Below are 16,983 nucleotides of genomic sequence, written 5' to 3' on the forward strand. Positions count from 1 at the left end.
TGCTCTCTGCTTGGTACCTTACCCCCAGATGAGGACTTACTCATATAGTGCATCACAGTTTGTAAACTGATTTTATATGCATTAGGTCTCAAGTGCCCTTTGTCTTATAGGACAGATGTAGATAGATTTTTGTTTATTTTGTTTGCTTTTGCAATTTTACAAAAGAGCACAGGTGATGCTCTTTTATAAAAGTTTTATTTGGAGCCTCAGAGTTTCTGGTTCCATAACCAAAAGCTGCTACCTGGCCTTTCTCATGGATGGGAGGGCTCTTCGATTCTTAGACTGTCCAACTCTGAACTTACCATGAATCTCATTCTTCTCCATCCACAAAACACTCAGGTGTTTTTAAGTATTTTTCTGTATATTAGATGTATTGGCACCAACTTGATGACTTACAAAATGTGCTTTCATGCCCAGAGAGCTTGAATACAGGTCTCTATCAGTGACCTAGGGCACATCATAAATAAGAACACTTTGCTACTTATATAAAGACAGTGTTGCTTATTTTTCAAAACATTTTTTTTTTTACCAATTATATTACTCCCCTATCCCCTAGAGGTGGGCAGAACAGGCATTTTTAATCTCCTTTTACAGGTGAGGAAAAACAAGATCAGAGGTGTTAGGTGCTGTAGTCTGGTACCCAGGTCTCCTGTCCCCAGTTTCGGGCTCTCCACAAGCACCTCCTCCTCCTCTCTCATCACCTTTACCTCATCCTCTGACTCTCACCACCACCACCAAAAATACTTTTAATTTTTCTGGAAAAGAAGCCCAGCTGCACAATTGTACACTTGAACTTCATGCAGTGAAAACCTTTGGCTGGTTCCACAGGTAAAGCTGAAAGTATTAGAAATGAAATGAAATGAAAGCAAAGTAGGCATCTGACAAAAGTCTCTTTTTCCCTTCTGCATTTTAGGACTTGAAGTATTATTCCATTGATTTATTGAACATTCCCACCTTGGCATACAGTCTGGTGAATCTCTTAATCTACACCCCAGATCCCCGCCCACTTTTAAACAAAGATTCAGGGTGGACATAGTGGTTTTTTCTATATAGAGCCTTCTGTTACAGGGGCTAGGATATATGGGAGCAGGCCCAAGCAAAGGAACCTGTGGGTAGGTGGAGAAGGGCGTGTTCAGACCAGGACCTTTTAGCAGTGGATGGTGTTGTGGTCGTCTGTGATGGTAGCCAGAACACGAGCACACTGAAGAGGTGGAGAGAGGAAGCCTCACGCTCCCTCTGCATCTGAGGCGGGATGGAATGGGGCATATGAACATGAGGAGTCACAGAAGATCTGCAGGGGGTCTAGCTGAGCGGGGAAATATTTGTCTTCCAGCCGTGGCTTTTCTTGAGGACCGGGCAGTTGGCCCTTGGGGACCAATGGCCTAATCCTAACTATAGTTACTATATTTCATACCATGGAATGTTCTGAGTAGAGAACCACTTTTTCTCCTTTTGTTGTTGCCAATCATAGGTTTAAATTTGGGTTTATTTTTCTCCTCTCTACATGGCACTCAAATGTTTGCTGATTCCTAATTTATTTGACTGGGATATACAGCTGTAGGCTGACAAAAAGCTGTCCCATCAGTCTTTCATTATCAAAAGCAGTCTCTTCTTTTTTGACAGATGAAGAAGCATCTATAGGGAATGCAGAAGGATCATTCATGAAGGTATTACAAGCCCGGAAGAAGAACACGAGCACTGAGCTGACCATTGTGCCAGAGAAAGCATCCTCAGACAAAAATGGCGTCAGTTTGTCAGCATTCATGAACGAGCAGCTAGACTTTAATGATGAAAGTGATGTTATCAGCGCACTAAATTACATTTTGCCTTATTTCTCAGAGGGAAATCTAGAAGATGTAGAATCAACATTATTACCATTCATTAAACTTCTTTTTTCAAGTGTACAAGATGGAGCTGAAAAGGAGATGGGTCATTTGAAAAATAACACAAAGAACCCTTCTCTTATTCGTAAATCCAGTAATTCAACTTATAAAAATAAATTGAAGAGACTCTATTTTCTGGAAAATTTGTTAGATGCAGAAATCCAAGAGAAAATTGATGAGGTTAAAAAGAAAGAAAAAATTGCCATGCTTATACATTCCAACCTTTTAGGTCCCAAATTTAAACGCCAAATCTTTCAAAAGAAATTAGAAACTGCCCAACCCCAGGAAAACAGCCCAGCAATGATTCAGAGCGGAGGGAAAAGGCTGCTAAGAGTAAACAGGGTCCTTAAGGGCCCAAAGGGCATACAGAAAAGGCACTTCAAAGAAGTGGGAGATCAGCGCATCAAGAGGAAGCAGAATGCCCAGCCATTTGTGGAGAACGTTGCCAAAGAAAGAAGGCTCAGGCCATCCTCAGGGGAGCTGGAGCCGCTTCACATGGCCTGGAGGCCCAGGAAGTTAGTGGGAAACTCCTTCAACACAGAGCCTTCATCCCTAAAGGAAGATAAGGCAGCAGTCTCTTCTTTTCTGAAACAATACTCCATGGGCAGCCCTTCTGACGCCACAGCTCTCAATTCCCTATCTGAGGTTAAAAACAAATCAAAAGACTTAAGCTACACAATTTTTGTTTTAGAAGATGCAAATGCCAGAGTTAGAAATATGAAGGCTTCTAAACCAATCTCACATTCCAGAAAAAAATCCCTCTTTCATAAAACTCGCCCTCGTGTGGTCCACAGAACACCCAAGGTCAAAATGAGTCAAAAGTTCAGAGAGGAAGGTTCACTCAATAGACTGATGCTTGCAAAGAGGCCTCCATTCTCTGCAGTGAGAAGCCTCATAAACTCCCCTTCACGAGAGGCTTTTTCATCTTCAGAACTGACTTCTCAGGAAAATCCTTTTCTAGAATTTTCTCCTTCAGAACCTTCTGCAGAAAAGACTACTGTAGAAAACACTACTGCACAAAATGGTTTTGACGAAAATATTCCTACAGAAAATACTGCTGAGCCAGAAGACACTGTCTCTCAAATCACTGCGAGTAAGAATGTTTCCACTGCAGATGCTGCTGTCACTGCAGACAGCATTATGCCAACTGTTAAACAAACCAATGAAACCCAATGGGAATACCAGAAGGTGGGCACTGGCTTACCCTCCAAGCCCACCCACTTCCCTTTCCCGTTGTTCTCATCCCCGGGTGATCAATTTGAAACTCAGCTAAACCAGCAGCTACGGTCCCTCATCCCCAACAATGACGTGAGAAGGCTCATTTCGCATGTCATCCGGACCTTGAAAATGGACTGCTCTGAGACCCATGTGCAACTGGCCTGTGCCAAGCTCATCTCCAGAACAGGCCTCCTGATGAAGCTTCTCAGTGAGCAGCAAGACGTTAAGGTGTCCCAGGCAGACTGGGATACGGACCAATGGAAAACTGAGAACTATATCAATGAGAGCACAGAAGCCCAGAGTGAACAGAAACAACAGGAGTCCAGCGAGGTGAAGACAACTCCCAAAATGTGGGACCTGAACTTTTAGTCAGTTTAGGACTTGCCCCTGAAGCACCCAGCAGGAAGACCAGGGGCTCCTAGTCCGTGTCGTGTCTTGGCCATATAACTCTGGTTAAAACATTGACCTCCCACTTTGCTCATTTAGCGAATGGAGCCACTATTCCTAGGGTAGATGAGTAAAGGACCTAACACACAAGATAAATAAATTGTAGAAGAAACTGCTAATGATAAGATTATGTAACATTAGATTTGGTATGTTCTTTAAGAAACTATAAGGTACTCACGGGAAAGAATGGGGTTTCAGAGCAGTCTAAGCATAGTTAACTGTTCTTTAGAAAGGGTTTAAGAATAGTTAGCTTTAATAGTTTCCATCTCTTTGTTTAAAAAAAAAATTATCCTTAATTTTTTCAGCTCACAAAAGAAGTTCCAGGATATGGCTATAACAACAAAGTCATTTTGACAATATCTGTGACTGTAGTAGTGATGATTTTGATTATAATTTTCTGTCTCACTGAGGTAAGGACAACAATTAATTCAGATTTCCAGTATATGTCTTGTCTTTAAATAGATTTGGATCTCACAAACTGAAAATGAAAGCCGCTTTTCCACCTTCTACTACTTGACATTCCTCTTGAGTCATGAAGCCTGAGATCTGCTTTGTTCTTTTATTGCAAAGTATATTCCAGGGATTTTTAAAGGACGCCTACTCCCAGGAGATCTCTGTGGAACTGAAACCAAGATCACAAGCCCTTAGACTATTTTAAGAAGTTAAATTTAAGAAGGCCAGAGTTGACATGATAGTAAAATGCCTTCAACTCCAAGCTATGTTGACTTGATGTACTCACCAGTCACTTTCATTCTACCCCTGATTTCTTTCCTTATTGGCCGAAATGATGAGAGATATATAATCGCCACCCTCCTGGAGCTGTCAGTCACCCTGGGAGAAAGCACTTGGCTAACCGATGAAAGTGTGATCTTGTCAATTCATTAGATTTACTTAGCAGCTTTCTTCTCCAGTGTGTGAGGCGTTGTGTAAATAGGTTCAGTTAAAACACTGCATCAGGCTGCTCATGTCGTATTTACGTAGCCTGTTCCTGGAGCTTGCTTATCTTTGGTTCAATTGCATACCTTTCCCAACAGGCAGGTGCTAACATTCAAAGAGTCATTTAATGAGCTGACAGTCTTGGCTCTACCCTACCAATCCAACCTAATTTACCTTATTTACCTTTGCTACTGTCATGACAGGCCTCTGTCCCAGCCAAAGCAGCCCCCCACCATACCCTAGTCATACCACGCCCATCCTGACTTTTATCTGTGCCTTTGCCCTTCTAAAATCCCCTTATTTTGCTCTGCCTATGGAAGTCCTATGAATCTCTCAAAAGCCAATTCAAGTTCATCTTTCTTCATAAAGCCTTCCCTGAGTACTCTAGCCTTTCCAGTCCTAGTCCTTCTGTGAGATTTGTCACCATTTCTTAGGGGCCATAGTGAGGCATCCCCCTCCTCTAAGAACTTAAAAATATGGTAAACACTTTTTTAAAAGGTGGCTCCCCCAGAGAGAAACACCAAGGTCAACACATTATGGAGCAGAGCAGAGATGTGTAAGGACCAAATGGCTTCCTGATCTCTCAGACTTGAGGAAAACCTGACTGGATCCATTAACTGCTAAAGAGAAACATGTCTATCTTCAGGAGGGTTGGTCCATGGTAAAAGCATAGAAAAAGGGAAGAAGAGACCAATATGGGCAGTGGTCACCCTGGCATTGCCAAGAGTAGAAATGGCACCTCAGGCAGCAGATATGGAAAGTCAGGCCCACTAGCCAAGCTGTGCCTTTCGGGGAGATGGATGACCCGGCTGCTTCAGTCCTTCCCAGTAAATGCTGGGTTCAGCTGACCCTTTTGTTCTAGCTCTATTCTCACCAAGTAGCCTTCGGATTGTGCCACAGAGGCCCATCTCTATAGAAGGTAATTCCCTGATTGTGTAGACACGGATGCCCTGTCTGTGGAACAGATGGATATCTCATTGTAAGTCATAATCTGGCATTCTGACTTTTGATCAATCTTGTGATACTGATAAGGTGAGACTGCCCTGATAGAAAGAAGTGAGTTCTCTCTTGGTGAGGACACAGTCTGATTTCTGAGTCTAGGAGGCTGGGGAGTAGCGTGGGTCAGCTTGCCAAGGCCTCTGGGAAAACAGTCATTGGCCATTGCCCAGACAGTACCCTCTGCATCTCCAGGTGGCATATGGCCTTTTGCCTTTTTGGAATTTCTATAAACTCCTATACTGCTTTTAATTTCTATGTAGTTTAACCTTTCATTGGTATTTATTTATATGGTTTCATTATTTCCTCTCCCCATTTAAATGATAAGCTTTTTGAGGCCAGGGACCATGTAGTGTTTTTCCTGTAGTAGACAATAATGATGTTCAAAGGAAGAGAGATGAGGCATTGTGTCAATTCCACAGTGAGGAATCATGCAACCTAATATTTATATGAAGTAGCATACAGAGTTCAGCAATAGACAGACCCTTGTGTTGCTAACACATTTGAAATGTCACCTTTTAAGATTCTAATCAGTAGAAGAAAATGAATAAGTGGTATAGCACAGCTGCCTAACTATTTTTGGGGAAATAACAGCATATCCCTATTTCTCATCTTAAACGAACATATAAAAAGAAGCCATAAAAGTATTAGAAGAAAATAGAAGCAATATTTTTATAATCTTTTGGTGGGAAAGAGCTTTCTGACCCTGATAGCACAGACAGATCTGACTGCCTTGTCTGTGACAGCATTAGCAAACTTAGCAGTGACTTATGCCAAGCATAGGACAAAGAGTTTTCCATCTATTTTCTGATTTAATCCCCACAATCCTGTGAGGACGATATTGCCAGCCCTCTTTCACAGATGAAGGAGATCAGCTTAAGACTCCAGTGGCAAAACCAAGAGCAGAACACGGTTTCACCTACAAAGCCCATGCTCCTTAGTCCGCTGTTCAGTTTTGTCTCCTTAAAGATGAAAACACTGGGAAATGTTGGAAACACTGAAATTCAGTGAAAGCCACTGAAAGGATTAATATATTTAATATAAATAGGCTTTTATAAGTCAACAGAAAGAAGACAAACAATCCAGGGGAGAAAGGGGTAAGGTCTATGAAGAGCAGGAGGCATGTTGACAGTCTGTCACCGTATCTGCCGGTCCTCTCCTCATGGCTTATGGTGTGTGGGTTTTGTCAGCAAGGCCTTTGTCACTTCGTGGTACAAAAATACCTCTGATATTTTTATGTTTTCTGATATAAAAAGTCTCATATTTTCTTCCAGTACTTTTATAACATTTGTTGTTATATATTTTTAAATTCATCTAGAATTTGTTTTATTTTTCAGTGTGGTTGAGGTAAGGGAACTAACTTGTTTTCCCTGCCTGTAGATCTAATTGTTCTAAAATCTTTCATTGAATGGTTCATTCTGTCTTCACTGATCTAAAATACTATCTTTATCTGTACTCTGTTCTATTGATCCAGTTATCTTTTCCTATACCAATACCAGTATCACACTAAATTCTAGTTGCTTTATAACATATTTTGATACCTGATAGGGTAAGCTCCTGCTCTTTGATCTTTTTCATACATTTCATAGCTATTCTTGCATATTTTCTCTAGCAAAGGTCAGCTGGCTAGTTTTTGTTTAAAAAACTATCTTGGAATTTGAATAGAATTGCATTGAATTTGTAGGTTACCTTGAGGATACTTGACATCTTCACAACATTCTAGGAACACGGTATCTCACACCATGTATTCATTTCTTCTTAATGTCCTTCCGAAGAGTTTTAATGTTTTCATCACATAGGTCTTACACATTTTTTGTTAAGTTTATTCCTAGACATTTATGAATTTTATTGATATTATAAATGGGATCTTTCTTCTGTTTTTTAATTAGTTACTCGTGGTATATAGGAAAGCTATTGAGGTTTGTACCTTGATCTCTTGATTTTGTGTCTAGCCATCTTGCTGAATTCTCATATTACTGTCAGTAAAATTTTAGTTGATTCTCTTGGGCTGTTCAGGTTGTCCATCATTTCATATGCAAATATGTTTTGTCTTTTCCTTTCCAATACCTTCATTTTTCTTATTGCATTAATTAGGACCTCCTCAACAATGATAAATACTAGCAGTAATAACAGGCATCTTACTCTTGTTCTTGACTTTAAAATGATGCTGCTGTTCAGGTTTCTGGTAGATACTCTTATTTTCTTTTCCTACTTCTAAGAGTTCTTATTAAGAACTATCTGTTGAATGTTATCTAAAACAGCCAACAAAATATATTGCCAGCTGTATGCAAGATCCTAAGTTAGGTACTGTGGAAGATCAAAGGATTATTGAACAAGATAGAGTTTCTATCCTCAAAAAAAGTTATCTCACTGGTAGATAAGACTTAAAATAATAAGGAATGAATAAAGATTTTGAAATGGTCATTGTGATGGATAATCACGATCATGTTTTCTTCCAAAACAGATTTATTCTCATAGAACAGCACCAGAGGAAGGTACAGAAAGGAGCTCAAGGTAAATATTGGTCTGGCAGTTTCTAAACTAGAATTTTAGAACTAGAGCAGAACTTAGAACTCATCTATTTCAATCTGCTCATTTTACAGTAAGGAAACCATGAAAGGCATGAATAATACTTATTTCCCCTAATGCTTTGCTTTGATCCAGCAAAACTAGCTCCCCAGCGAAAGCTGAATTAGAGTGGGACTGACACAGGTGAATCTGCTGTCTCTAGTCCTTTAAGGAAAGAGGGTGGTGGGGAAGAAGTTTTGGTTGTACCTGTTCCTGCTGGTAGTGGGCATCAGGCCCGGCCAGAGGCCTTCTCAGAGGCTCTGGGGAAGGGGTAGGGAAGGCCACATGGTGTTGGGGTAAAGAGGCTAGTCTCCTTCAAGGTTGGTAGAAGGCAGAATATATGAATCCTTCCTGTAAAGTGGCAGGAAAACTTCCCTTCTCATCCTATTGGTTTTTAGGCCTCCACTTTCTATTCTCTTTATCCAAACCTCATGGAATTTTAGCTGGGAGAGACCTTAGACAGTACTTTGTCTCTTCCTTTTATAATAAGAAAGTGAGGAAGGAGAAGGGGAAATATCTTGCCCCATGATCATACTCCTGTGAATGTCGGAAAGAAGATGGTTCCTTTCCAGATGGGGACTTCTCCGTTGATTACACTGTGCTCAGGCTGTGAGCTACGTTTGATGTCATGACTCACTTGACACATACCATATAGAAATAAGTAGTTTCTAAAACAAACCTATTATGCTCACTCATTTTTTCTCTTCTGTTTTCAAAAAGAATATTTTGTGGTTTAGTGCTAGTCATGAGCTTTAAACTGATTTTACAACTCTCTCACTGATCACTGGCAGCCTGCAGTATGAAAGTCACTGAGCTAGATAACTTTGCTCCTTGGACTCAGGCACTTATTTGGTGTGATTCAACTCATAGGATAAAGCAGCTGGGAAAATAGAAGCACCATCTCTCCCACCCCCAGCAAGTCATGCCTGTGAGTCTAGGTCCGAAGGGGACTGATGTACAATGCTTCTGGAGGGAGTAAAGTGCTTCTGCCCAGTGTGGTTGTGCAGTTTGTTCACTGCACAACAGCACTTGGCCAAGGGCCAAGAGGTGAGGGGGCGCTGAAAATCCTGCCTATACTCCATTCCAAGCCACATACAAAGGTCTCCCCAGAGACATTGTGGAGCCATTTTGGGCAGACATGGAGAACTTCTGGAAGCTCAGGATGCATGGGATTATTTTCAAGATCCCAGGTCTGGGGTGATTTTGCTCGTTGTGATTATGGACTGAGGTACTCACTTAGTCCTAATAAGACCAGAGGTATATGTTGTGAGAGACATGGAAAATGGCATGAATCACTAATTGTCTGTCTGTGTTTTCCTCCAAGGAGCTTTTTTCGATTTCTGCGTAAGAAACGCTCAACGGATAGTGAGAGTAAGGTAAATTTGAGGAGGATAAAGCACTGTGGCCAGAAAGAGCAGGAGAAATGCATAATCCCGATTTCCCTTTCTGTTTTCTAGGGGGGCTTTTTCTGGAGAAGGCGGCCACTTTGGCTTAGGGATATGTACAGACCTCTCAACGCCACACGCAAGAAAAACATGGCACAGAAACTACATGACAAGGATTCTTCGGACGAGGAAGAAATTTTCAACAAGGATACAGGGTAAATGACTGGGGATGATTTAAAATTCTATCTGAAATGAGGAAATAATGAGAAGTTCAATGGTTCCTTTCAAAAGTAACAGCCCTGGCCCCGTTCTTCTCACCCCAGGGAGCTCGCCGAAAGCTTGGCAGAGAAGATTCCCACTACCGAGTCGGTGGCTGAGGAGGGCGGGGAGGAAAGTGAGATGGCCCCTGAGGACGAGTGACCCCAGCCAGCCACAGGTCAACCACAAACATGATTTTCTAGTATTGGCTTCTCAGCATTGCTTGGAAAATACTTATTTTTCTCATATTAAAATGTATAAATTCATATCCAACTCTAGCCATGTGGTAAGGAATTAAAAAGTAACTAGTTAAATATTTATATACAGATAACAAGGGCCATAGGCAAGACAAGCAGAGCTGAAGCTGGAATCCGTCGTGGTGGCCGGTGCTTCCACAAGAGGCAGTATGGGCAAAGAAGGATGAATAGGGGCTTCTCTCCCTTGCTTCCCCAATAGAATCAGTACCTGGGACCTGGAAAACATATCATCCTCAAGAGGTATAGATTACTAAATCAAATAGCTGTTTATTCTGGTGCTCTCCCCTGACTTAGCAAGTACCAGTTATTTGCAACATACGTGACCTCCTGCCCATAAAGGATCCTCCACTTCTGGCCCCATTCACAGGATCTTTGGGGTTGCCAGAATATTTGGATGATTGAACCTCCCTCCACTGTAGGGCCAAGGCCTGTCTTTTTTCCCAGGCTCTCAAACTCATGCACAAAAGCATGCCCTGTCTTGGTAGGAGGTTCCCCACCCTTACAAGCTAGTAGAAACTTCACATTGGGTTTTTTTCTTTCTTTCTTTTAAAAAATCCCAACCCTTGGATAGCTAGCAGGGAGGTGCTGGAGGGGGAGGGTAAAGAAGAATGTGTGAGAGCAGTTATTGCCCAAGACTCCCCTCCCCAGCCCTTTATTTCAGAAAACATTGGTGGGGCTACTTCTCCATTCACATGTACCGCCCTAGCCCCTCCTGACCCCACTGAGTGTCAGGTGTGTGCTCCTCGGCTCCCTCCAGCTCAGCCCAGCACCAAACCCCACCACTTCCTTCCTCACCCAGCGCAGATCCATGGCTGCATGATTCCAAGTGGTGATGCTAATGCAGTCTGCAGAAGATGCAACAACTCCTCCACTCCTTCTGCAAAGTCATGAATAGAGCACATTTAGTAAGTAGTGAGAGTTAAATGCATTAGTGAGTAAAAGAAATTCTGAATGAACAAGATTTGGTAATCTACCTAGATAAACACAAATAGATGCTGGTGGTTTAGTAATAGGAGAGGAAGAATGGTGCCAACCACAGACAAGAGCAGAGTCCCCCAGAGGAGCAGTGAGACCAGGAAATGGCCCAGCAGGTTTTGCCTGTTAGGTAGGGCTCCAAGCAAAATGAGCAGCACATCGGTTCCTCATCTGGTGTCTTAGTTTGCTAATACTAGGCGAGAGACTCCTGTTCTCCTGGTGTCTGCCCAAGTTCCCTCCCAAAGTTTCTTACTGAGAATGAAAAACAAGCACTTTTCTCTGTGTGATGACTTCAGTGAACCAACAAATATTTACTGTGTTTAAAGCCCAAGACTAAATAGTAATAAGAGGAAGCAACAGCAGCATCTAACATTGACTCTTTGCTTATGTGGTGCCAAGCCCTGGGTTGGGCACCTTGCAGTCTTAATTAGCCCAACGGTCCAGGGAAGCATATTTTGTTATGCTCATTTGATAGATAAGGAAACAAGGCTGAAAGAATGCAGGCAACCTGCTCGAGTGCCCAAGGCCACACCTCCAAACCTGCGAGTTAGAGTTTTAACCCAGTCCTATTAGACTCCAGAGCCTGCTAACCATACACTGCCCTGCTCTCGGGGGTCAGGATACAGAGAAGTATAAGCCATGGCTGCCATCAAAGAGTCAATCACAATAACAATAATATTGATGAGGAGGATGATGGCAGCTCCAGTTTACTGAGCACCTGCTGTGGGCCAGGTCCTGTGCTAGACACTTTAGTTACACTGTAAGGTCACAACGGCAGAAACTCCCCATGCCAGCTCAATCTCTGTAATGAGAGGGGGGGTTGATTTTAATAAGAGAGTCGGACACAAAGACAGGAAGCTGACAAGAAACCAAGAAGAGAGATCGTTGTACTGCTGGTCTTTTCAAAGTATAGACCAGGATTCCAGGCAGCCCCAGGTTCCTTTTGGGGGTATTTCCATTATTTCAAATTTGGTACATAAAGTGAGGCTTAGACAAGATTTTTTTATACAACACTACCTCAGATTTGCACAAGTCTTATTAGTCTCAAATGCTCCCCTACCATATTTCTAAACTAAAATTCCCAAGAGTAAGATTCTGCTTTGCCCAGCTTGACCTCAGTTGGACAGTGTTTTTGCCAGAGCCCAGAGTCTTCACCTGGCTAGCCTATGGATGAGCTAGTTCATCCAGGTACACACCCCCAGCCGTAGCCTGGAAGGAGGAGGGGTGTGCAGGGTCAGGTGGTACAAAACATGGCTGCCTAGGGCTGCCTCTGTCTCCATTGTACTGGTGGGCAAACTAGCTCAGAGCCCAGCTCCTAACGGAGATCCGAGTGATAGAAGGAGATAGGGGGATACAAGGCCAGCAGCTATTAAATGAATGAAAATTCTCACTAATTCCGATGAAACCTGTCAGAGAAATCAGCCATTTTTTAAAAGATAATGAAATGAGGCAATGTATGATTAGGGCAAAAAATGATACAGAAAAGAAATGTAGGGGTTCAAAGGAGAGACGGTTAGGCAAGCTAGGGAGAGTCCATGAAAATGATGGAACTTGAGTTGGGCCTGGATTATATGCCAGACACCGTGCCTGATACTGGGGAAAGAGTTGACTATGACAAAGTCCCTGCCCTCACGGGGCCCCTAAGACTGGGAGGAGGGACAGACACCTGAAGATGTACGTAGAAGACAGTGTGTTGGACATGACAATAGCAGTGTACCAGACAAGTGGTTTAGCTCTTGATTGGCGGGAAACCAGTAGATGTGAGGGCTGGCTTGGAGGAGAGGAAGTGGAAGAAAGCCAAACAGAAATTTTTTAGGCTGACAAGATAAAGGAAAGGCATTCTAGACAGAGGATAGTACAAAGGCAAAGAAGCCTGAAACCTCGAGTGTGCTGGACCTTTGTGCAGTCTGGTGTTCTGGAGCGTGGAGCACAGGGAAGAAAAGTCAGGACATGAGGCTGTGTGGGCGAGCATGGAATGGATCTCAAAGGGCCTAGTGAAGGCCCACGGACCTGACCAAACAGAGCACAAACTACTAATGTTTTAAGCAGAGAAGAGACATGATCAAGCTTTAGTTTTAGAAAGAGTACTTTGATGGTGGCCCATAAATAGGCAAAGAGATCAACTTGGGGAACTGGGAGAAAATGGGGCACCAGAGAGGAGGTTTTGATGCAGCTGAAGAACGTGTAGAGTGGATATGCATGAGTGAGAACTGGAAGGACAAGAGCTTATGTTCAAAGAGTAAAAGACTGGAATTTTGAGATTCTTCTGGTAAATTCCAGATGATGATAAAGTCCAAGTGTAATCTGGGAATGGGATCAGTGAATTCTTGGGAATCCAGGAGGTGTGGAGAATCACATCGGGTAGTTGTGGAGATCCATTCCCTTTCCCCTTTCAGTAGCTCAGCAGAGAGCTAGCTCAGCAGGTACCAGTGAGCTCAACGGGAAAAACAGACTCCCCCTTTCTCATGAGATTGTTTTCTTTCATCAGTTGGTTTCCACTGTTAGTGGAATAGATGTTCCCTGCCTTGCCATCCCTATAAACGTGTGCATCCTAGGCAGGCTCCCTCTCTACAGGAGCTGTGGCTGTGGGACACACGGTCCAGCTAAGTCTGGCCTAATTCCTTTCTCTGAAAGCTTGAAGGATTGAGTACACTGTTACTATTTTGCTTGTAAGTTTCCCCAAAAAACAACAAAACCCTACTTTATATCTGCACATTTAGTACTACTGTCTTCTTTACCTGATGGGGTCAAGGAATTTTATGTCCAGGAAAATCTATGGGTTGTTGGCATGGCAGGTATTATGGTACATGGGAAGACTTGGAGCCTGGGGCCAAAGTCCCATTATGAGGGCATCATTCTTTAATATACCAGCTCAGAGGAGAGCCAGCCCTGATGGCCTAGTGGTTAAAGTTCAATGCGCTTACTGCTTCGGTGGCCCAGGTTCAGTTCCCGGGCACAGAACTACACCACTTGTCTGTCAGTAGCCGTGCTGTGGCGGCAGCTCACGTAGAAGAACTAAAAGGACTTACAACTAGAATATACAGCTATGTACTGGGGCTTTGGGGAGGTAAAAAAAAAAAAAAAAAAAAGAAAGGAAGATTGGCAGCAGCTGTTAGCATGTTAGCTCAGGGCGAATCTTTCCCAGCAAGATTTACCAGCTCAGAGGGTCTCTAGTTTGCCTGGTTCAACCCCTATATCAGACAGTGTATTGATTATCTGGTGCTATGTAACAGATTGCACCAAAATAGTGTCTTAAAACAACAATAAACATTTATTCCTTACAATTTCTTTGAGTCAGGAATTCAGGAGTGGCTTGGGCAGTTCTGGCTCTGGGCCTTTCATGAGGTTCTGAAGATATCAGCCGGGGCTGCAGTCATCTGAAGGCTTGCCTGAGGCTGGAAGGTTCACTTCCAAGGTGGCTTGCTCACTTACATGGCTGCAAGGTGGTGCCAGTTGTTGCAGAGAGGCCTCAGTTCCTCCCCACATGGGCCTGTCCACATGCTACTTAACTGAACATCCTTACAACGTGATGGCTGGCTTCCTCCAGAGTGAGCAATCTAAGAGAGAGAGACAGAGACAGACGTTATCCTTTTTATGACCTAGCCTCAGAAGGCACATAGCATCACTTCTGCCACATAACACAAATAGTTAGAAGTCATTCATTAAATCCAACTCACATTCAAGGGCAGGGGATTTAGACTCTACCTTTGAAGAAAGAACAGTCAAAGAATTTGCAGACATATTTTAAAACTACCACAGGCAGGAAAACAGAAACAATTCTAGATATTTCAAGCAAAAAAAAAGAGATTTTTTACAAGCAATTGGTGCTTACCCTTGGAGAAACCACTGCTGAGGTCCTTGCAGCCCCCCAGCCCCGAGGCTGGTAACTGGTGGGGGAATACCCAGTCCAACTTGCAGCCTGCACGTCTGCTGCTGCAGAAGAGGCAAGAATGACTTCTGCCTCTTTCCACCTTCCGAATTCCACACAGTACATTTTATTGGCAGAACCCTGCTGTCAAGGGAATCTGTGAAATGTGGTTCCCGGGCTTCCGGTGCCTGCAGAGAAAGGGGTAGAAATGTGTGTCAAGAGCCAACAAACACTGTCCAGCACACCTCCAAATACAGGTGTAGTGAGGAGGCCCCACCTGTACTTGGAGGTGTCCGGAGCCCTACTCCTTTGTTTTGTAGGCTTATGGATGTTCCAGGCTTTGTGAAAGGCAGGTGGTGTCTACATGCAGTAACATGGTGGAGAGCTAGCTAAGTCAGAAACCTAGAATGGTGTCATTCGAGCTGGGCAGCAGGTGAGGTACTGGATGCTGATGACATGCAGTCATCCCCAGAGGTGACTGGAGAAACACCTGGAGTTAATCCTTAGTTTGGTCACTGGAATGAAGGCTGGGTGGACTGCAGGCAATGCAGTATCGGAGAAAACACAGCCCCCATTCAAAAGGGCTGACAGAGAAACGGTGTCCATAAGGAAATATGATTTCTCAAAATATGGTCTATGGACCTCTATATGCAAACAATCCCTGGGATGCTTATTTAAAAGGCTGATCCTGAAAAATAAATAAATAAAAATAAAAGGCTGATTCTGGACACCCCGCCTTATCAGAAAACAAACCAAAACCAGACACTACTTCAAGCAGTAAGGACAGATTTTAATCAGAAATATACTATTACAATAGTATAGGGAAATGAGTTCATCATGAACTGAACTCAACTGAGATTTGGACAGAGGTGATCGGGCATTTTGAAGGGAGACTGAGGGATTAGGGGAGGGGGCAAGCAGGGGCTCTGTAGAGGCAGAGAAGAGAGATTACAACGAGCTGGAAGGGAGGGGTTGGTCCAGGTGAAACCCATCTGGGCTTGCTAATTGGCACTTATCAAAGTTAGACTCCTAGCCTCTCACAACAGGGGCCCTATTTCCAAGTGTTGGCTGGAACAATAGTAAATTCTTCTGGCAGCCTTGAGTTTTCTCAGACAGGCACTTTAAGCAGGGCTAGGGTCATTCTAGGGATGTGGCCTTGAGCTGTTAGAAACTATGTTAGTGTTTGTTCGAGTCTTTATAGGCCGAGGTTGAATTGAAAAGAGTGCTCAGAGGAGCCTGGCTAGAGTTTGGTCAAGGGGACAGTCATTCACCTTCCAAACCCACATGCCCACCCCTCCTGAGTCAATCTCCGAAACAGAGGGACCCATTTTAAGAGGGCTTTGTATGCCCACTAAACCACTGAAGTACGATGAGGAGGAGGACAGGAAGGGAGGGGAAGCAGAGGTTCTCCAGCTTCTTCAGGCCTGGAGGTCAGCAGGGATTTGAGGGTGGGAGAGGCAGGTCAGAGCAGTGTGAGGATGACTGGGAGGCATGACTCGATTCTTAGCCTTGAACCCTCCAACATAGGTAACATTGGACAGCTGCCATGCCCACGAAGGTCAGGGCCTCTCACTCCTGGGGGGCGCCAGGCGCCACCAGCTCTGGCTCCTGAGGTCCTGGTGGGAGTCAGATGTTACTGAGACCTGGAAGATGGCAGTGGAGCACTGGCTCGGGAGGTATAGGGGGAGCCCACCCATTCAAGAAGAGGAAAGGTCCTGAGGCCTGAAGCAGAAGTAGGAAAGAGAGTTTGGCGCCACACTGTGGAGTTTTTTGGCTTGCAGGGCAGAAGGAAATTAAGACTAAAACCTGTGAACAATATGAAGGCTTCATGTGGATGAGACCACACCCCAAGGATGGGGGAGCAGTAAAATAGGAGCCTGGCTCCCTGACACAGGAGCCACCAAACTAGTCCTGGACTATTCAACCAGATTTTTACATGAGAGATCAATGAACTTCTTTCTTATTTAACCTGTCATGTTGAGTCTCTATTGCAGCAGTTGAACCTATAACCTAATAGAGGAGTGAGTACATGTACGGGTTAGCTATTGCCATGATAACACTATGTCATCAACCGGCCCCAAACTCAGTGGGTTGGAATAACGATTCTCACCCATCTGTGGGTTGGCGGTACAGTAATGCTCTGCTGGCTGGGTTGGTGCCACTTCTCCCTGCAAGTCTGCAGATCAGCCGGC

The 16,983-nt window shown here is 43.7% G+C and overlaps 2 protein-coding genes across 6 annotated transcripts in view; both read left to right on the forward strand.

The window, feature by feature from the left end:
- Positions 1-9,964, forward strand: part of RDM1 (RAD52 motif containing 1) — a 50,453-nt gene extending 40,489 nt beyond the window's left edge. For all 3 annotated transcript variants that reach the window (XM_070226088.1, XM_070226086.1, XM_070226087.1), the window contains 6 exons: positions 1,624-3,431; positions 3,854-3,958; positions 7,945-7,994; positions 9,373-9,424; positions 9,506-9,648; positions 9,757-9,964. The gene's annotated coding sequence lies outside the window, so the exon portion shown is untranslated. The remainder of the gene's footprint in view (positions 1-1,623; positions 3,432-3,853; positions 3,959-7,944; positions 7,995-9,372; positions 9,425-9,505; positions 9,649-9,756) is intronic.
- LOC100063851 (leucine-rich repeat-containing protein 37A3) overlaps positions 1-9,964 on the forward strand; it is a 41,781-nt gene extending 31,817 nt beyond the window's left edge. For all 3 annotated transcript variants that reach the window (XM_005597306.4, XM_005597307.4, XM_070226085.1), the window contains 6 exons: positions 1,624-3,431; positions 3,854-3,958; positions 7,945-7,994; positions 9,373-9,424; positions 9,506-9,648; positions 9,757-9,964. In XM_005597306.4, coding sequence (XP_005597363.3) covers positions 1,624-3,431; positions 3,854-3,958; positions 7,945-7,994; positions 9,373-9,424; positions 9,506-9,648; positions 9,757-9,853 — 2,255 coding nt within the window. In that variant the 3' untranslated portion in view covers positions 9,854-9,964. The remainder of the gene's footprint in view (positions 1-1,623; positions 3,432-3,853; positions 3,959-7,944; positions 7,995-9,372; positions 9,425-9,505; positions 9,649-9,756) is intronic.
- Positions 9,965-16,983: the final 7,019 nt, after the last annotated feature.

Source organism: Equus caballus, chromosome 11 (genome assembly GCF_041296265.1).
Source record: "Equus caballus isolate H_3958 breed thoroughbred chromosome 11, TB-T2T, whole genome shotgun sequence".
Classification (NCBI taxonomy): Eukaryota; Metazoa; Chordata; class Mammalia; order Perissodactyla; family Equidae; genus Equus; species Equus caballus.